The 21,526-nt window shown below is 37.3% G+C and overlaps 1 protein-coding gene across 1 annotated transcript in view; it reads left to right on the top strand.

Annotated features, from left to right (window-relative positions):
• Window positions 1-188: 188 nt before the first annotated feature.
• The window catches only part of myom2b (myomesin 2b), a 39,196-nt gene continuing 17,858 nt past the window's right edge, over window positions 189-21,526 (top strand). Inside the window, exons 1-26 of the mRNA XM_036136396.1 lie at window positions 189-292; window positions 3,080-3,180; window positions 4,502-4,559; window positions 4,755-4,909; window positions 5,007-5,093; window positions 10,258-10,346; window positions 10,837-10,887; window positions 11,058-11,222; window positions 11,487-11,648; window positions 11,893-12,034; window positions 12,314-12,513; window positions 12,904-12,957; window positions 13,036-13,163; window positions 13,539-13,722; window positions 13,825-13,999; window positions 14,240-14,361; window positions 14,479-14,666; window positions 15,557-15,683; window positions 15,814-15,992; window positions 17,044-17,158; window positions 17,687-17,849; window positions 17,972-18,078; window positions 18,951-18,995; window positions 19,294-19,430; window positions 19,661-19,805; window positions 21,264-21,326. Of these exons, the coding sequence (XP_035992289.1) occupies window positions 3,101-3,180; window positions 4,502-4,559; window positions 4,755-4,909; window positions 5,007-5,093; window positions 10,258-10,346; window positions 10,837-10,887; window positions 11,058-11,222; window positions 11,487-11,648; window positions 11,893-12,034; window positions 12,314-12,513; window positions 12,904-12,957; window positions 13,036-13,163; window positions 13,539-13,722; window positions 13,825-13,999; window positions 14,240-14,361; window positions 14,479-14,666; window positions 15,557-15,683; window positions 15,814-15,992; window positions 17,044-17,158; window positions 17,687-17,849; window positions 17,972-18,078; window positions 18,951-18,995; window positions 19,294-19,430; window positions 19,661-19,805; window positions 21,264-21,326 (3,121 nt within the window). The 5' untranslated portion in view covers window positions 189-292; window positions 3,080-3,100. The remainder of the gene's footprint in view (window positions 293-3,079; window positions 3,181-4,501; window positions 4,560-4,754; window positions 4,910-5,006; window positions 5,094-10,257; window positions 10,347-10,836; window positions 10,888-11,057; window positions 11,223-11,486; window positions 11,649-11,892; window positions 12,035-12,313; window positions 12,514-12,903; window positions 12,958-13,035; window positions 13,164-13,538; window positions 13,723-13,824; window positions 14,000-14,239; window positions 14,362-14,478; window positions 14,667-15,556; window positions 15,684-15,813; window positions 15,993-17,043; window positions 17,159-17,686; window positions 17,850-17,971; window positions 18,079-18,950; window positions 18,996-19,293; window positions 19,431-19,660; window positions 19,806-21,263; window positions 21,327-21,526) is intronic.

Here is a 21,526-nt window from a genome sequence, read left to right as displayed (position 1 = left end):
GTTGTGCTTGGTTGACCACTTGAACGTCATTGCCCTTTGAATAGCCTTCTTGCCCATGTAAAACTGAATAATTTCTGCTAATCAAAAGCTTATTGGTTTTAGCGGCTATGTCTCGAAGGATACTAGTTATATATAGGCAGTTCTCTCTCCTTATAAGGCCTCAGGGAAAGGCTGGTGGGGGCCAGCTGGAGTCGGGTGGTGGTTCTCTTGGCCTTGTACAGAACTTGGTTTAGGCTGACTCCCTGTGGATTCAGGCTGATAACCGAAGTTGCTGAAAAGAAAACCTCAAGTGGTAAGAAAAACATTTTTAAACTATGTTTTCTGCTCTTACCTCTTCTGCATTGTAAGCTTTATAACCCTTCTTCATTTCAAACCCATTAATAGCAGCGGGAATCAGTGAGATGGGACTAAAGAGAGCACACCCAAGAGATGTTTCATGATCCTTTACTGCTGCTAATGGCACTTAAAAGTGATTAATGAAAGAATATGAATTACAGGTGGAATGGATGAGCAATGGAGGTCTCCTGTAAACACTTTGTCTATCATTTATTGGACAGCTGGTCTATTTTAGTTAGCCGAGATGGACAGAATGTCTATGGATTAATTTGCTGTAACCCAAATTAGTCAAGGTAAACACAAACTGGACCGCTATAATAACCAGCAACCACTGTTGATGTACTGAATGCATTGTTAAAAGACTAAAATGACATGAATCAGGCATTTGTCTTCAAAAGTTTAATAATAATTTATATCAAGATTTTGCTTCTGAATTGCATCATGTTGCTTCGTATGGTTATGGCTGAGGGTACTGGAGGTTTACAGTTACAGACAGATTTTTTTTGGCTGTTACAGTATAGACTAGGCTGAGAGATCCACTGAGGTGCTGCAGGTATGAAATAAGAGTGTACCCTGCAAGGAAAAAGTAGTTTCTCAAATTTAAATTGAATTTCATAATTATTTTACCGCTGGCTTAAGTTGTTTTGCTTAACAGCTACTATGTAATATGGTAAGCTTTTATTTGCTCACAAGGAATTGATCAGACTTTCCTGGATTTTAGTGGTGCTGTTCTTAATTATTGTAGGAAAGGCTGGTTCAAATGTACTGTTGTGATTTGGGGAAAAAAATATTTTGGGACTCTTAAATTCACCAAATATTTTGCTAGCTTTGTTCCTGATATTTTTGTCAGAAAGTCAACAGAACAAAACAAAAATCTCAGCATGTGCATTCAGTAATGATGTTGCTTTCATAATTGCTAACATCCTGTGTTAAAAGTTACAGACAAATAGTTTGGAAATGATACAGTAACATTGTGTGCTTGACTGGCAGATTTGGGACACTGGAAGTAAGTTGAACTTGGGTTTAGTGATAGGAGAGATGACACTGAAGCTGCAAAGGACATCTCAAAGTTATGGGAACAGGCTTGTGGCGCGGCATGTTTCACTTACCATCCGACTGAGGTATGGGAACAGGGAAATTGCTTTAAATTTCTTCTGAACTTCTCTCTGGTCTCTGTGAGCTGTAAGGGGATCTGAAACAAACTGATGCTTTAGTTTTGTAGCTGTCCTAAAAGCAATATTCTCTAAAGCAAATGTATCCAAAAAAAAGTTTCGTTTTTGCTGGTCATTGAAGACATTATTGCCTTTTTTTCACCTCCTTTCACATCCTTAATCAGTAATGTTTTTTTTACATGGGAAGATTTCATGGACTTTTTTCTGTCAATATCCCACTAAAATTATCTTTAGAAAATTGAGTTGTGCATAGTTAGGTTAATTATCTTCATTTAATATGTACCAATCTTGGTAACTGTCTTCCTTAGTAAATAAGTATCATGGTTCTAAGCGGAAGAGTAATTTAGTATAGTTAGAAGAGCTAAATGGAAAGCTAAAGGTTTTATTAGATAACAGCTGGTGCATCCTATTGTTCAACAGTTCTCCAAGGTCACGCCTTTCGTTTATAGTGTCTTTTTACATGTGTCTTTTTCTGCGTGTGTCTAAGTCATAGTGTCACTTGACTTCTACCCATCAAACAAGAAGCTAGTTGTGTTTGTGAGTCAGGTGTGCTGGCTTATTACAGAGTCTTTGTGCTCAAATTCTTCAAAGGCGTTCCTATTTGTTGTAGGATAACAAATAATCTGGCAAGCATTTAAATGCCAAGCTTGGCCCCAATGATTGTATCACTATATGCTGCTGTTTATTCATCTATGTAATCGGATGATAGTGTTACAAGTTTGAAAAAACAAACTTTATTAATTCCAAAGGGAATTTAAATAGCATTTAAAGTAAGTTAGACCATGCAAAGTTTACTGCTTCACAATTATTGGAGATTGGATTTCAAAAAAAGTCACTGTACTGTAACTGTGTTCCAGCTGCAGAAAACCCCTGGGATTTATTGATTTATGTGATCAAAGGTTAGGCTATCTACGATTGGCCAAACAAACAAAGCATTGCTTAGCATTTTGTGCATTTACAAATTTTAGCTACATGTTTATTAGAGGGGTTGTACATTTGAATGTGTATGATGGATTTACTGATAAATATTCAAATCATCAGAAGTGCAATTACCAGTTTGTTATGGGAGCTATATTATCTTTTATATGTGTTGCAGCCATATTGGATTTTGTGGACAGGGTTGTCTCAAAACTCCAACTTTCTAAGTCAGAATTGTGACTTGAGTGGGTGTTTTGATTTATGGTTTGTTTTCTTTTTGTTAGCAAGTTCTGATTTCCACTAGCAAACACACCATAAACCCCTTTCCCAAGTGCATGAATGTCTTTGGTTCACACCTTTAAAAAAAGTGCTTGTGTGTACTGTTTGAGGGTTCAAGATGACTTGCTTGATACACACAAATAAGGTAGCCAGTTGAACTCGGACAAATGTTGAGTTTTCTCTTAAACATTACAACCAAGAAATTTCCTATTTGTACATTTGTCTTTATCTGACATTGCAGAATCGTACCTAATATACTTTAAAGTGGGTCATTGTTTTATCTATGAAGTGGTCTCATTTTTCTGAGCCAAATCCATTGTACTTTGTTTTGATATCTTGTTTCTGTGTTTATTTTTTCATTGCTCGTCCAACAGGTCAGTATCCACAGCACAACTATGTCTGCACGGCTGAAACGAATATACGACCACCAATACCACCACAAGGAGAGCCAATATGTGGTTAAAGAATACAGCAGGTACAGCTGACACTTGCTAACAATGGAGAATAGGCCTAGGCTCTGCTTTTTTATCAGAATAGTATCATACCTAAAGCAGTAATTGTATGACTTTACTTCAACTAAACATACTAATTTAGTTAAAGTATTTGCTGCTATCTTGCCAAGTACTATAAAAACATGGTGAACTTGCAGTCAACATCTGGCAAGCTAATTCCGCTTTCAATTACTATTTTTGTCAAAATCAGAAATAAATAACATTATTAAGGGATGTTTTTTCCATCCAAATTTTAGCGGGGTGCTTTTCATTCAATATCAGAAAACATTTGACCAAAACCATATAAGATGTTTTTTACTATGTCCTGTAATTTCATTTATTTATTGAAAACATACTGTAGTTGTAGAATTTAAGTATTTCTTGTCTTTAATAAACTCATTGTTATAAATCTTACAGGCCGATTTGAATAGTGAAAAAAGTGTCTTTATTCTATCTCTTTGCTTTTGTTCTTGTTGTAGGGGTGGGATCCTATATCAATCAATATTAGGAATAAAATAATAACAGAATATGACACACATGCTCCTAGCGTACAAGACCAACCTATAGCTTTGTATTAATGGCCATAGGTAGGTAGAGGTTGGGACTATTTTATGACTTTTTACCAAGTTATTGAATATTGTATTGATTCTGTGTCAGGATACTTGTTACTCTACATTGTGGGTTATTAGTTTTTTATCCCTTTATCGGGCATTCAGTTGATAGCAACTCTCACACATAAATGAGGATTTTTGACATTATATATGCTCCTGTATTATATAAATAAATAAATAAATAAATAAATAAATAAAGAAAGAAAGAAAGAAAGAAAGAAAGAAAGAAAGAAAGAAAGAAAGAAAGAAAGAAAGAAAGAAAGAAAATTATTCACACATAAATCAGTCACATAAACAGTCACTGATATTGAGGCAAGTCTTCCAAGATATCTGGCCCTGAGTTAAAGAAGTTTTGTTACTTAACATTAAAGCTTTTAGACCTCAGAATCATTTACCTAAATCGAAAGAGACAAAATGTATTTATTTACCTTATGAGAATGAAAGTATATTTTAAAGGAATTAATAAATGAAAAGATACATTACACTCTTTGCAGATGCTTTCATCTTTTTTATTTATTATGTTTTTTTTACTATTGCCCGCTTTTTACCAGCATGCATGCTCACAGACCTGCTGCAAATGGTTACCATATCCAATATCCTAAAGAAAATGGTTGGATTTTTCTAACGTTATTGTGATGAAACCAGCTGACCTTTAAATATATGTAAGTAAAAGCAATATATTGTGTGTCTTCAGCTCCACGACCAGCGAAGAAAGATATGAGCACAAAAAACAGGCTCGCATCCAGGAAGTGGTACGATTTGTTGAATCACTTTCATCTCCTCAATGACAAAGAGTGGAAATTAACTAACAATCACTTAACCTCATGTTAACACATGTCACAATGTAGATGTCAGTGCATCATAGTTAAGATACAGATTCCTTAATTAATGACAAGGTCTGTATTCGTCGTCTGTATATTTATTGCCATGCAATATTTCCCGTTTAGGTGAAAACAAAGATGGGGGAAAAATATGTGCGCGAGGAGCCTATGATCAGGGGGCCACAGTTTCTGGTCAGGCTCAGATCCCACACCGTGTTTGAAAACACTCCCATCAAACTCTTCTGTACTGTTGAAGGCTTCCCCATGCCAGTGGTGAAATGGTGAGAAATTAGGATGTTTGTCTCAATTACTGTCAATGTACTTAAAAATATCAACCATCCAGCTCAAACATGCCCAGCTGTTTTTTCTCCTGTTTAGGTATAAAGATGGTGTGATCCTGAACTTGTCCGCAGGGAGGTACTTAGTTGAAGCCAAAGGTGGCAGCCACTCTCTGGTGATCCCAAGGTACAGTAAATTCTTCAGGTTCTCTGTCCTGACCGATCTCTTGGGTTGATAGGTTTTAGGACACATAACATCTGGTTTATTCTCAAAATCAATGCCTTTAAATGATTTTTGTCTATTGATTTATCCATTCTACGTTTATTTTCGTATCCCATGGTTCTGCTGATTTTATTCACTGTTTTTTTGTCAGGTGTCATATGCTTTTAAAAGACAATTACTTGACAATGACTACTTGAGATATGGCTATTATCTTAGGCAAGTTTCCACTATGGGTTCCTGTATCTCTTTTTCTTCTAAACTTAAATTCCTGGAACCTCGGATATCTGCCTAGGCTGTTTTTTTGTCTGCGTCTCCATTGTGGAGTCTGAAAGCCAGGCCATTTCTGTAAATTACGGTACCTGATTCAGAGTAAGTTTTCCTCTGGCTGGTGTGCTGCTGCGGTCTGGGAATCCAGTTCTCTCCCCACCACAACAGTGGAGTCCTGAATGCAATGAAAAAATGGGGAAATCCCCCCACTATGGCATTAAACTTAGGTGGTGTGAAAATGTGCAGGTAGAATGGAAACCAAATTATTGGCCATTTTCTGCTTGCTCCTGTCAGACTTGTTCTTTCTGGGGAAAAACCACGGGGAAAAAAACTACCCAAGAAAACTACCCGAGTTCCTTAAAAGGTTCCCGCAGTGGAAACACACCTCATTTATATAAAACAGAACATGCAAAAAGTAAATCTTTGAAAATATTACCCAAGAGTGGTATTACCCAAAAGTAATTGTGCCCTAGTAGAAGTAAAAAGAAGTCAGCCAAAAAAAAAAGAAAGAATTACAACTATTGAAGTAAGAGGAGGGACGTATTTGGTCTAAGGACTTCTCAAGTACTAAGTAACTGTCTGATCATAATGTTTGATTTTATTGGTGAAAATTATGTAACTATAGACAGATTAAATTATAAATGTATGTTTAAATTCTGTTAATTAAAAAAAAGTGAAAATAAAAATTCATTACAAAATAACAGATGCTGGCAGAAGAAACACCTGTTTCCAAATTTCCCTTCATCGCCAGGCTAAATAAACCAATATCTACAGAAGGTGAGGAATACGTGTCAGAAAAATTGCAAAGTACTTCCAACAACAATATTTACTGTTTACTGTATTTTCACCTGACCTCCAAATGACTAATCAGGTTCGACAGATAGATAATCCCCATTATAACAACAAAGGTTTTGTACAGACAAGAAGTCTCCCTTTGACATAAACTGGAAAGCTGAGCATTTGCATCTGGTTAATTTTTGCTTAAGATATGTTTATATTTATATATATATATATATATATATATATATATATATATATATATATATATATATATATATATATATATATATATATATATATATATATATATATATTTATATATATATATATATATACAGCAAAGTAATTAGGGGTGGATGGGGTAGCCAGAAATTGTACACAAGTAAGAGTAGCTTTACTTCAAAATAATATGTCTCAAGTCGATATTAAAATATTGGTGCAGTAGAACTACTCCAACAAGATTTTTTTTTATAAAGTTACTCAAGTAAATGTAACTACTTATCACCTGCCTCCGATGCACAACACTGTTTAATACCTTATTTAGTGACAATGGCTAGAACTTCTGCTTTAAGTCAGAAGCAGATCATTTCAAACAAATTATCTATGAGCTGCTCTTTGTTGTGGTGAAGTTAGGGTTAGGGTTGAATCTGAAGTTCTTCGAATCTCTGGAACATTTAAAATGCTGTCATAATCTGGGTACTTCCTATTTTTTTTATTGTATTATGTTTCAGACGGTAACCTGTTAGTGGTGTATTTTGTTGTTGCCACCCAACCTTGGCTTTTGCTGATGTGTTTTCAACCAATCACTTCCAAATTCTCAATGTAGTTATTTTTTATTTTTTTTGCACAGAAAGCCTGTTGGTCTAACTGTTTCAGTGAAAGAGAGACTGCAAACCACAAGGTTAAAACTGAGTAGGAGATAGAGAAAATAAACACAGAGAGAAAGGTCATAGCAAAAGAGAGACAGGAATTCATAGTCTTCAGAGGACAATAAGCTAGACTGGAATCCTTAAAGGAAAAAGTATTAGAAATTAACAAAAGCTCCGTGATTGCTGGAAAAAAATTCCAAAAGCCATCTGAACAGCATGGTTAAAAATTAAGCAATTTGCATCAAATAAAATACACCATGATAAATACAAATGGGTATATTAAAATACATTTGGCTTAGATTACAACATTTTAATATTTTTGTTTTCCTTATTTCCCATTTATATCAATATTCATTCATAACACCTACATTTCCTCTATATTAGGCTACATCCTTTAAACCCCAACAAAATAAGTCATTGGTTTTATTCAACAACCCCCCAGCCCAACCCCCCCCCCCCCCAAAAAAAAAAAAAAACAGAATAATTATTATGTAAATATTCTATGTTCTGAAAATGTAATTCCTCCTCAAAGATTTTGGCTGTTTTGCTTTTCATTACACTCAAATGTTTCATATCATTGAACTAATTTTAATATTGGCAAATAAGACCCGAGGAACTGCAAAATGTAAGTTTCCAACGATGATTTACTGTAATAAGATCAAAAAGCTATACAAACCAACCTCACCCAATATGAGAAAGTAATCCCACTACTTGTTAAATCATGACTGAATTGTGACTGACCACATTTTACTTTTAGAAAGATTAGTTCAATTCCATGAGGCACACCCAGGGCTCGTCACTGCCAGACAAATGGAGTCACTTTAAATAGAAACCTGTTTGGCAACATGAAGTGGGCAAAACATTATCAAAACCATTGCCCCCAATGAAATGAATTCCAAGAACAGACGAGAGAGAGAGAAAAAATGGGCATCTATCAGCCTGGAAATGGTTCCAAAGCAGGTTTTAAGGCTTTGTACTTCAGCGAACCACAGAAAGAGCCTTTAACCATCAGTGAAGAAAATACAGACCAGTGAACTTTGCCAGCATAGCTGACCTGCCAAAGCTTCTTCAATAGTACATTGCAGTCCACCGGGAGAGCCCTGGAGGTCACAAGATTACCCGGAACAACATCTAAAGCACTGCGTGGATTATTTGTCTCAGTTAAGGTGAAAGTTCATGATCCAGCAACAAGAAAGAGATTGAACTTGAATTATTTCTGTAGGAGAGTGCAAGGCCAAAACTACTGCTGCCTTAATATTACACAAACGACTCTTTGCCAGGGAACATCTTGGTGATTCCTAAGACTTTTTAGAAAGTAATTTCTGGACTGACAATACAAAAGTTTTACAAAAGGTTTGAGTCTGGTGTAAAACTAACACAGCGTTTTGGAAAAAGAAAGTCATATTGGCAATCAAACATGGTGGTGGTAGCGTGATGGTCTAATGTTGCTTGCCATTACAGATAGAACCAGGAGGTCTGCTCTCTACCAGAATTTCCTAAAAAAGAATGGTTGGTTGTCCGTGCCTGACCTAATACCCAAATATACTTGGGTTCAGCAACAGGACGATGATCCAAAGCACAACAGCAAGTCGATCTCTAATTCAGTCTAAAAAAATAGGGTTTTAAAGAAGTGTAATCAAAGTTTGGACATAAACCCAATTGAGATGCTGAGGCATGGCTTTTTCATGGTAGCCCCCACTCTCCAGTGTGTCTGAATTTAAAACGACCTCCAGAGGAGTGAGCCAAAATTAATCCATATTGGTGTAAAACACTCACTCCCAATGATTGCAAAAAATCTGATGGCAGTTGTTATGCCAAACATGGCATAACCAGTTTTTAGGTTTATGGAGCAATTACTTTTTAATGTAGGCCCTGGCATGTATGGGTAGCTTTTTACTCCTATAAAAAAATGAAATCAGCAATAAGAAATTGCATTTTGTACTTTCTCAGGCTATGTTTCTCTGACAATGAAACTCGTTTTGATGATCCAACACATTTAAATGTGAAAAGAAGCTGAAACAGAGTGAAAAGAGTGAAATAATTGCTAAACTTTAAAACTCATGCATTTATAGAAACCAATAGCTCCCAAGAGTGTTGGAAACAGAGACATTTGAAACCTGATCCCCAATCAGAAGCTCTTCAGACATTTTTCTTGGCACAGCTCTTTCTTCCTTTTTTTCTGCAGCTATTCATGTATCCAACTTCTCTGTCCCTTCACATTTTTAGAAATGTGGTGCTTTTTTAAAAATAATTTAAAAATGAGCATGCTGACTTAGGTCATAAATCATTGCAAAAATCTCTGCGTCCTTTAAAATCCACATACAATTTAAGATTAGTCTGGAACCAGCTGAGCTCACAGCTGCAGACAGAGCGGGACATAGCTCGCTCTCGCTCCAGCCTGGAAGCTCAGCTGTTCCACTGCTGACCTCAGTGCTACGTGACACTCCAGGATTCTTTAGGTCATCGCTTTCTGAATGGATCCCATCCCCCCCCCCCCCCCCCACCCCCCCTGAGGATGTTGGGCTCTGAAAGGACTGTCAGGAAAAAAGAAACAGTTTTTTGTGATACATAAATTTATGAGAAAAGTCAGTGGTTATAAAAAACTTGAGCTTGCTTCCGAGTTTTCTAAAATCCTTACTCATAAGTTATGGACTTCAGTTTGAGAGGAGAAGCACCCACTCCATGGCGGGTGGAGTGGGGGGGGCATGGGTTTCACACAGTGAAGTGACAACTTTACTTTTGTTTTAGCCTTCCATTGCGGGCTTTTTTCTAACCTATTAGAACTATAATAAAACGTATTTATAGCATCTCTGTCTCCATATCCGTAAGTCTACAAGCACTACCCTCTCCTTGATCAGACCAAATCCTTTTTTTTTGTCAAAAGGAAGGTTTAGATCAAAATCGTACCTGCGTTGTTAGATAAGTGTGTTAACAGTGATCTGCTCAGTTTCTGCTGTGGCTGCTCAGCAGCAGATAAAATGATGCAGTAATGCATCAATTGCTATGTTGGTGTAGTCCTAAACACATAAATGATTACCGGATAGGTTATTTTTGTGTTTCCTAAATCTTTGAGGTACTTTCAGTGTCAATGCTTCCTGTTTCCAGAGTTCATTATGAAAGAAGGGTCTGCCAAAACCCCCCAGATCCTTTATTATGAGGATCTTCGGAGGTGTGTTGACTTGCCAACGATTTGTTTTCACTTTGTTTCATAGATGTACAACTGAAGATACAGCCCAATTCACTGCTGTAGCTGGTAACATCCATGGGCAGGCGTCTAGCCAGGCGTCCGTCATTGTCAAACGTAAGTTTTTGAGAGTGGTGGGTATAAACCCAGCCAACTCAGTTGGGGTTATAGCCATAGTGGTTGGAGGAAGAAATTGGCCACCTTTAAAAATTGCTGCCCTTTACAGAGTCTGGTATGCATAGTCCATGCTTTTGAATATCAATTTAGGCAAAACAAAGTTCTGGCAAGTTTATTTATCCATGCCCTAATCTGCTGTTCTATTGACTCTCAATTGATTAATACTCAAGAACCCCATACCAACCCCCAGATATAATGGCAGCATTATAGACGTCCCAAAATCTTGTCAGCCTTTTTTGTTTTCAGTAGTTCTCTTCTGGCCACTTGTTTGAAAACCTACAAGTGCTGTTGTCCTTAGGCTTTCAAATGCATAAAGGTGTGTGCACCGTGAGTTTTACCTGTCTGCTTTGCTCAGTAGTCTTCCATCTTGTCCAGAGCTGTTGCTCATTATCATTTACTTTCACTATGTTTTTTTATTCTTATTTTGTAGGATATAAGGAAGAGGATGAGTCCAGTCCATATGCATGGTTACCTTTTACTGGTAGGTATTGTAAACGTAGGTTCTGTCTAATGGCTTTCACCATTAATACTAATATTTTAGTTAAAGAAAGTTAAAGAAAATCTGTCCAAAGATTTCACAGTAACAAGCTGCATATAAAGGTTATGTCTTTGTCTCATTGCATGTGCAATCCTTTTTTCACCTCCTCCCAGCTGCTATGCTTCCCAAGATCCATTACACAAAAATCAACATAACTTTTGTGGAGAAGTTTGGGCCAGTGTTTGCAACTGAGGGAGAATCAGCCACTCTGTCTGCCACCATGACCCTGAACCCTAACCTGGCCAACCTCCAGCCCGAGGCACAGTGGTATAGAGACGGTAATTCTCATGATGCTGCATCTTATCACAGATGATGTGAAGGAAATGTCCCAAAAACAATAGCAGTTGCATATTATTTTGAACAAAAGCAGATACCTACAGTTCATAGGGGTAGGTTTAGGTTAAATGTTTAATGTAACATATGTTTACACAATAAGGTACAGCAATAACATATTTTTTTCACATTTCTGTATTCAAATAACATATTTTGGACAGATGCTTATGAGGGACGAGGATTAACGTGTTAATGTGCCTTACTTTTAGACACGCGCCTGTTTGACTCCAAATGGGTGAAGATTGAAACAGGCAGAGGACACACCACCTTAACTCTTCCAAACCTCTTTAAAGACGATGAAGGCCTTTACACCCTTCGGATGGTCACTAAGGGAGGCACCGCAGAGCACAGCGCCTTTGTCTCAGTTGCTGGTAGGATGGATGACCAGAAAGGCCAAGAAACAATTTTATTAAATTAATTTTCAAGCCATTTAGAAAATATATTACATTTTTCAGAGGTGGCTTTATTCAATCTCCACTGACCAGTTGTACATATATGATACATACCACTTTTTAATACTTTATGATTAAAAAACCCTAATAAACAACATTGTTATCACATTTCAGCACATCTCGTATTTTAACAAAGCCTCTTCTGCTGTTCTTGTCTACTTAGATGGTCCTCCTCCTGTTCCCAGTGCACCTGGGGCTCCAATGGACATCAAAATCCATGATGCCAACAGAGATTATGTCATTGTTTCCTGGAAACCTCCAAATACCACTACAGAGGGTCCAATCATCGGATACTTTGTGGACAAGTAGGAGTTTTGGTTTAAAGGCTATAAGCACATAACCTTTTAAAGAGAAACGGATCCCTGTGAGAGATCAAATTTGCTTGACTGATGCCCTACTGTGGGGTTGTTTTACACCTTTTGATTTCTTCTGTTTTTAAATTTTGACTTTGCCTCTATGTTATGATCTAAATAAAAGTTTTAAAAAAAGGCAAGCACTAAAAGCTGAAGTGCTCAATTAAAGTCAGTCTACCTCTTTCACCTCCCCCCTCCCCCACCTCTTTCCCCACCCAAAAAAAATCTCAGATGTGAGGTTGGAACTGAAAACTGGACCCAGTGCAATGATCACCCCATCAAGATCTGTAAATACCCCGTGTCCGGGCTGTTTGAGGGGCACTCTTACTACTTTAGGGTCCGGGCCGTCAACTCCCGCGGAATCAGCAAGCCCTCCCGCATGTCTGATCCTATCGCTGCCCTGGACCCCACTGAGTTTGAAAGGCTTCATGGTGGGTGTATCTGCAGAGAATATACCAGCGATTAACTGTGTTGCTTTTAAAACTCCACAAATGTGCTTCACAGAGGCAGATACATTTTTTTTTTGCTTAATTTCATTTAAGTATTTTGCAACTTCAAAAAATAGTATAAAATCAACTATTGGAAGTAATGAAGATTATTATCAGAAAAAAAGTAGTTTTTCTGATAATAAGTAGCGGAAGTAGTAATTCCTCATTGGAATTACTACTTCCACTTTAAAAAATATTTTGTTTTTCTGTAACTGTTTGAAAGTTCTGCTCCTAAATTGCTAGTAATCTACTCAGTTTATTATTGGAAGTCCATGGGAAAACATTTGGGTCGCTCTCAAAACTGATTCTTATCGTTTTATCTGTATCTTTCAGCCAAAAAGCTTGGAGGTAAACTGGATGTTGTGTCTTACCATGATGAAGAGGAAGGTGAAGGTTTATTCAAAATACATATACTTTTCTACACTGGGCTAATATTTACACATGTTTGTTTGTGATTGTTTGAAGCTGAGGGAAAGCCCCCAGGTGCTCCATCTGGAGTTCATGCTTCCGAAACAGACAGGACATATGTCGTTTTGAGTTGGAAAGCCCCGGCATATTTCGGCAAGGCCCCCATGTGGTACTACATTGAAAAGGTAACACTAAGCATTATACTTTGAATAGTTACTTTGGCACTACTCATTCCCCAATTTTCTTTTTATTTTATTTTTTTCTGACAGCTTGGGTAAAGCACACTATGACTCATTAAACATTAGCTGTGTAAGAGGAGAGGCAATTGAATTCGTCCCCTTGTGCATAATTGATTTTCAATTAAAGGGACGATAATCTTTATAATGTCAAAGTGACAAAGACAACAGGTCACAACAATTAAAATTAACAAAACAACAATTCCAGGGAGAAAAAAAGAGATCGGAAATACGTGTTTTATCAATAGTTACCAACATTCCTTTTAGTTGCGATTAGTGTAAAAACCTTATTTCACCTTCTGGAAACTTTTTTGATCTCCACAGGCCATGGCCAACACGGAAACATGGCAGCGTGTGAATACTAAGGTTCCTATCCGATCTCCACGTTATGCTGTCTTTGACCTGGCTGAGGGCAAACAATATAAGTTCAGAGTGTTGTCTGCAAACATGTATGGAACCAGCGAGCCGTCTAAACCAACCCATCTTATTGAGACTCTGGAACTTAAAGGTTTTTCTCACTGCTTTTCCGTTCACTTATGCAAAACAAATGCTTAATCTGCCGTCATTTATGTAGGCTTAACCTTTCTGTTGTTATTGTTATTTTTTTAAGGTGTCCCTTCGGCTCCTGGTCAGGTGATCGCAACAAGGGAAACAGATACCTCCGTTCTCATCCAATGGGCTCCTCCGAAGGAACCCAACAACCTGATTGGCTATTATATTGACCAGTGTGTAAAGGGATCCAAAGACTGGACTTCAGCCAATCACAAGCCTCATAAGAACACAAAGTATGTTTAAAACCAACTGCGAACACAGACCGATGCTGTGCTACAGTTATTGGTGATTGCAAAATGAACCATAGCAAAGAATGGGTCAGGTTACTGACCTTGTGCTGATGTCAGCCTGTCATTTGTACATGGGACATATCCTCAGAAGTGTAAAGAGTTTAGAATGTAAGGTTGCTTGTTGGGAATTACAGCAATACCATAAAACCTTATTGAGTTTTTTTTAATTTTTGTTTTTTCCAGATTTGTGGTTAGTGGCCTGAAAACAGGAGAAACATATGTGTTCCGTGTCCAGGCGATTAATGAGCTGGGTCTCAGTGAGGAATCCCAGGAATCTGCACCTCTGACTGTCAGAGCCGCACTTAGTCAGTAAAACTACGTTCACAGTCGCTATTACAGATAAAAATACAAGCATTTCCCCCATGATTATAGAGCTCCTCTGAACAAAGTAAAAATATAAATTCTTGAAATTGTGTTTTTAGCAACCCCGTCTGCCCCTTATGACGTTGCACTGCTTAACTGTGATGGCCGTTCAATGGTTCTGAACTGGAAGAAGCCTCTCCAGGCAGGAGGTGCAGCGATCAAGGAGTATTATGTGGATAAAAGACGCAGTGGAACCAGCATGTGGAGGGAGATTCATATTCCACCTGTCAAAGAGAGACTTTATAAGGTACAGCAAACTCTCTCAATTCTCATTAGATATTACATGTTGCCCAATCGTTAATGTTAACTGAATGTTACTGTTTGGCTACTTTCAGCAATGAAAAATAAAGATTTGCCAGCTTTCCAGCTTTGACACCAATGGTGTCCAAACTGAAGTGAAAAGTACTTGTGGGCCACAAAAAACTACATTTTCTTTTACTGAATTGGTAATGATAAGAAATAGCTTTTTTCTCAGCTCAAGAAACTCAATACACATTATTTTAATGAACCATATGAAGGTATTAGATTTTTTTTTTTTTTTATTACCTATACAAGTTAACTATATATCTTAATCTCATCTGAAACCCTATGTGGTTTCTTTTTTCTTGCTCTGGAATTTTTCAATCCCAGCAACAATTATGATATATTTTGCCCTCTTCATTAAAAAATAATAATAATTCAAAAAAAAAAAAAAACTTGCTGTATTTTAAGGTTGATAAACGGGTGCATCCAAGTCTGCTTTTCAGTAAGTCACAAAATGCTTGTGGTCATATTTACTATTAAATAAAAATTAAAGGAAAAAAATGATCATTAGGAAACAAACACTTTGTATATTAACCAAAAAACATCAGGTAAAAATCAATTAAAATTCAAACCCAAATCGTTTTCAAAAGGTGTCTGCGTAAACTGTGCTGATGGGCTAAATGTTTACCATTTATTAATTGCACAGACACAATTTCACTCAAAAGGCTCCAATAGCCAATGGGCCATACTTCGTACACCCCTGTTTCACACACTACACGTTTGCTGCAACTATAGCTTTCTTATATTAGTTATTTTGTGATAAACTACAGAACTGGGTCACGTGAATCAGGAAAGCTACAAGTGAATAAATATCACTAAAATATTTACTGACAGGTGGAGGGCTTGACTGAGGGAGCAGTCTATCAGTTCCACGTCTATGCAGCCAACCTGGCTGGTCTTGGACCAGCTTCCAAACATTCAGATGACTTCAAGTGCGAGGCTTGGACCATGCCAGAGCCCGGTCAGGAAATCTCAGCTTCTATCTGACATGGTCTTGAAGAAACAAACGGAAGTCTTCACACTTTAATCACGCAAAGGCTGAATGGAAAACTCTTTTTCTTCTTGTTAATGTGTGTGTGTATGTCATTTAGGCCCCGCTTATGACCTGAAGTTCTGTGAAGTGAGAGATAATTCATTGGTAGTTGAGTGGCAAAAGCCTATCTATGCTGGTTCTGACCCAATCACGGGCTACCATGTTGAGTATGCAAAGAACGGAACCTCTGATTGGAAGACAGCCAATGAGAAAGCAGTGAGTCACCGCTTCCTAAAGGTAAGGGGATGTTTAAAACAAGGTTCATATTCTCTGTTTTGGGTTACCTTACATAGATTTGCTTTAATATTTCAAAAATCACACCTAAGCCTCTTTGTGGCAATGCATTTTCTAAAAATTGTATAATCCTGACCTCTAGTGGCTGAAGTATGACTAGCAGCTCTAGATTCATGACAAATAGACTTGTTTTGCTACTATAGTATTATCCTTAATGCATAAAACATTGCTAGAAAGTTAAACATAGTCAGGATCCATGATCAGGTTAAGTGATTGTCAAAGAAAATCAATTCTGAGTACAAGTATGTACAGCATATATTATGCTTATTTCATTTGGTCAAAATAAAGGTAAACCATTAAATAAAAAAATGATCTATGTGCAGTGAAAGACTGAAGTGTTACTAAATAAAACATAACAGCTTATTCAATTTTATATAAATAACATTACTGAGTTAAAATTAGTCATATGAGGTTCAGTGTCACAAAACATAGAGTTCACAACTAGCTTACCAAATGAAGTACAACAAATTTAAATCTTTTTTTTTTTTATCTGAGGGAATATGTGGATTTGGCAGTTTAAAAAAACATTTACAGGATCCTGAAGTTAGCTTATTGCTATGCTCTCATTAGTAACTTTTAAGTACTTTCAAGTTAATCTTGCAGTTAAGTAACTACACTACCACTTGGGATTTGCACTTTATATTCAGGAGGATTGAAATAAAGTACAACACTATCTTACTGGTTGTCAAATCAAATGAAATTCTGTTTAAAATACCACGCAATGTTTTTTCAGAGCCCCAAAAAATTATCCATCCAACAGCACCATCTGGTTGGTACTAATTAAAAAAATGTAATCTGTCCCTCCTAATTTATGTTTCTGGCAACAAATTGAAAATGCACAATCTTTCTGGAACAAGTAATGAGTTTTCTCTGTTTTGTTTATACTGGCTGTCTTTTTCTACTAAAAAACGGGTTTCTAATAGTTTGAAAAGGATTACATTTAGTGTTTACTTAGTTCCTTTACTTACTTTCTTAATGTCTGTATGTTGTTTAGGTAACAGGTCTGGAAGTTGGGACGTGCTACGTGTTCAGAGTTCGCGCAGTCAATGCTGCAGGAGTGGGTATGGCCTCGATGCCCTCTGATCCCGTGATTGCCAAGGCTGTGGAAGGTAACCAAGCACAAGTAGAAGATCATGATTCTGTTTTTGAATCTTAAAGATTGTATAGATGGATGTATTTTTTTTTCTATTTTTAACAAATATTATCTGACCAAAGATATATTACTAGGGAATCAAGGGTGGACTTCCACTGCAGGATGTAACAAACTGCAAATTGTTTGAAAAGTACTCTTTACAGGAAATTCTTCTTTGTTTGAATGTGTCGAAGGCGTCACAAGGCACAAGAATTATCTGGCATTACATAAACCTCATGGAGAGTACACGTAAACTCCTCAGAAGGAGGAATTTGGTTATAGATATTGTAAATTATATTTTACAGCAAATTAGCAAAGAAAATAATAATACTGAACATGACAGGTTGTTCTACTGGTGGCTAGTTAGATCTAAAGTGAGCTTGACTGATTTTGCAGGAATGTATGGCTAGTAGTTTTAAGTAAAACAAAATCTCACTAAAACACAGATTCTGACAAGCTTCCTGTGGCATTTTAATGGATGAGTCATTTCATTTGTTTATTATAGGTTCCCAGGAAGTCTCCTGCACAGTGGATGAGAAATCGGGTGACATTGTTCTGTCCTTCGAGTCCTGCCAAATGAACGCCAGCTCTCAGTTCATCTGGAAAAAGGACTATAAGGAAATCACAGATTTCTCCAAAGGAGTGGTGATTAAAACCGAAGGCAGCCAGTGAGATCCCAGGCGCACTCATGCACAACCACAGTCCCACACTTTAAATTTTTATACCTATTATGTTTGTCGTCTTCATTTACCAGCATGGGTATCTGCCTCTTTCCATTCCTCTATTACAGATCCAAGCTGATCTTCAAGAACCCAGAAAAGGAAGACGCTGGAACATACTCTGTTTCTGTAACCAGCACAAATGGAGTTTCATCCAGTTACACAATCTCAACTGAAGGTACTGATTGAATCATTATTTTGCCAGCAAGGCTCTGGTTCTTAAACACAAAACCAAATTCTATTTAAAATGCTGTTTTTTTATTTTATCAGAAAAGAGAACATGCACAATTAATAATGAAAGGTTTTTCAGTCTCAACATCTATTGCTTTACCTTCCATTACACTATTGACTTTCTATTTCTGTTTCACTTTATAGGATTATTTAAAAACATAATTACTCCACATTCATTTAGATTATGTTAATTCCTTTACTTTAAGTCAAAATATTGAATGAAAATATCAGAATCATAAACATTGAAAAGGTGTGTATTATTGCTCAAATAAATCACAAAGTACAGACTGGAGAAAAAAAAAATCAAAAGGATGTGCATATCAAAGAACTTAGGCGCTGTGTAGGATGTAGCTAAGATGAAAGCAATGAGACTGTACTTAGAGATGATTTCACTGGCATGTAGGCAATGAAAAATTTCATTACTCCTCTGATGAATACCATCCGAGCACATTGCTCATGTTATTTCTCCATGCCTAAGGCAGTGTGTGCATTTTATCACTGCGTCTTCGCTGCAAAAGACTTTCTGTCAAAAGTTTTGCTGTATTTCCCTCCACTATTGCACCACTATCCTTCTCGGCTATAATGTGTTATTCATTGCACCTTCCACTGCTTCTCACCCCCATCTGGCCCAAATATTTTTCACCGTAAGGCTAAATATGGTTTTGATCACCTGGTACACAAAGTTTTATAAGCAGCGATGAGTCAGCCTCCTAATGTCTCCTAATGTTTCAGATGTTGCCCGTTAATTGAATTGAATTGCTTCTTTCTTTTTGTGTGTGTGTGGTAGCATGAAATTAATAAGCTGCCTTTGTTTTTCAGAGTTGGAAAAGATGATGGCGCTCAGTTATGATATCAGACACCCAAGTATGTATCTCCAATAATCTCTTTTTGTCTCTTTTAATACATCTTCTCTCAGACTGTTGCTTTGCTGCATCTTAATCCGCCTCATCCACTTCTTCCATTTCTCTGTTTCTCCCTGTCATGCTTTTGTATTTGCTTTCTCCCGACTGCTTTGAACCTTTCTCATTTCTTTATTATTTTAGGGGCACATTTCCCATTTTATTTGATCCATAAAAAAACTCTTACCTGCTTTTGCATCACCTGCCTGACTCTGTCCTCTCCTTTATTCCCCTTCCCTTTTCTCCCCTACCCTCTCCACTAGTCATCCCACTGAAGTCTGAGTTAGCCTATAAGATTTTGGAGAGAGGCAGGATGAGATTTTGGCTGCAGGCTGAAGAGATTTCCTCCAAAGTCACCTACAAATTCTTTGCAAATAACAAGGAACTATCAGGAGCTGATGTAAGAGACACTCTGCCTTTTTCAAAATGAAAAGCATAGAAAAGATGGAAAATGTACTGTCTGGCTTCAAGGTGAACAACCTCACTGTTTCAGGTGTTGGTTTGTTGCAATATGAAAGGCACAATCAAAGCAAAAGAAATATATATATATATATATATACATATGTATTCACAAAGTATGTCATCAAGTTTGTGTGGCCTTTCTTACAATGCAGCTGTGTTTCTCTGCAGCCTAATAAGATGGGGCACGACGTCTCTACTGGTATCATCGAGTTCATCATGGACCATTTCACAGAGGAGAATGAGGGGACATTTACCTGCCAGATTACAGATGGTGGGGGCAAAGCACAGAGCTCACTGGTTCTGATTGGAGACGGTAAGCAGGGCCAGCTCATACTATCACTGAAAGGATGCTTTGCAAAGGACAATGAGAGGTTTTATTGCATTTAGCAACCCCCGCCCCCCCAAAAAAACAAAAAAATAATATTAAAAAAACAACAGGTGGTATGTACAAAAGTGACTTCCCATTCACATACCCACCCTCGGACCAATTGAATACGGTGCGTTTACACATTTATGTTTTATACTATGTCTTCCTTTATACAAGTAAATTGAAATATCAAAAACGTCATTCATTTCAGTAGTTCTGTGAGTAATTTATAAATATTTCAAGCATGTATGTCTGTTCATTTTGATAATTATGAAAAAATGATAACATTACTTACAACCCATATGAAAAGGAATTTGGTATAGAGAAACATAGTGGTACGGCCATGATACGGCCTACACGATGATGGGGAATACTGCTGAAGGCACAGTGGTGCAGCAGATAGTCCCTGGCACCCTCCACAAGGAGTGTAAGTTATTTCCTTAAAAACCCTGTCCGTTAAAAGTGTGGTATCACAGCATATTGATGGAAGGTTGAGTGAAAGGAAAAAAACATGGTAGGAACATGTGCACAAGCAATTAGTTGTAATGGCAACACTTTTGAAGCAAGGCTTGTTCGAGAGTTTCAGGCAGATTCAGAAGTTGCATTGTCAGCGACTCAAGAGTCACCACGCACAAACGATTATATTCAGGACACCGGCTACAGCTCTCATATTTCATTAATTAAGCCTAAACACCAGAAGCATCATATCTGGGCTAAGGAGAAAAAGAGCCAGTTCATCTAAGTGGTCCTAAATCTGGAAGAAAAGCTGAGGGGAACATAATCCAGGCTGCTTGAGGTCCAAGTTTAAGTTTCCACAATCAGCAGTGATTTAGGGAGTTATGTCACATGCTGGTTTTGTTTCACTGTCATTTATCAAGTCCAAAGTCAGCGCAGCCATCTACCAGGACATATTAGAGCACTTAGTGCTTCCATCTGCTGACAGGCTCTTTCAGCAATGCTTGGCACCTGCCCACGGTGCCCAAATACCTGGATTAAAGATGCAGTTCTTAAATGAAGCTAAAGGGCTTTGATATAGCAGACTGATCACCTCCATTGCATGCTGTTTTGAAGTAGTAATGTTCATGTAAAAGAAGTGACCAACCAACTGTGGAATGCATGTATGACATGGTACATGGACATAATTTTTAATAAACCAAGATTCTGCATTTGAGTTTCATTAGCTGCAATACAAATAAATCCCTCTGCATGTTAAACACTTGCCAATGATATTGTTCCACCCATAAGGTGTGGGCCTGTGCAAGAGAAACTTTAAAGGTTTGGTTGAATTTACAGATTTCAGTATCATACAAGAAACCAACTACTATGCAACTCTCAAAAATAACATCTATAGCATGTAAGGGCAGTACTTCAACCTTTTAATGCATTACATTTCTGTGCACACAGCTTTCAAGGCTGCCTTGGCTGAGGCTGACTTCCAGAGAAGAGAGTACATTAGAGTGAAAGAGGGTAAGAAAAAAGGAATATCACCTTTTCTTTTAGCTTTTTGTTTTATAGCCTTCAGCAAACACATTTTTATCTTCTGGGAGAGCAAGTGAAACTTAATTCCATGCATAGGACGGAAAATTAGTAACTGAACTATGACAACTCAAATAAGACGAAAACATAATTTGGTCTAAAGAATATACTTTTGCAAAATGGAGCCGACA

This window comes from Fundulus heteroclitus, chromosome 4, assembly GCF_011125445.2.
Source record: "Fundulus heteroclitus isolate FHET01 chromosome 4, MU-UCD_Fhet_4.1, whole genome shotgun sequence".
Lineage (NCBI taxonomy): Eukaryota > Metazoa > Chordata > Actinopteri > Cyprinodontiformes > Fundulidae > Fundulus > Fundulus heteroclitus.
The sequence above is the reverse complement of the archived record's forward strand: the minus strand, read 5'-3'. Positions and strand labels throughout refer to the sequence as shown.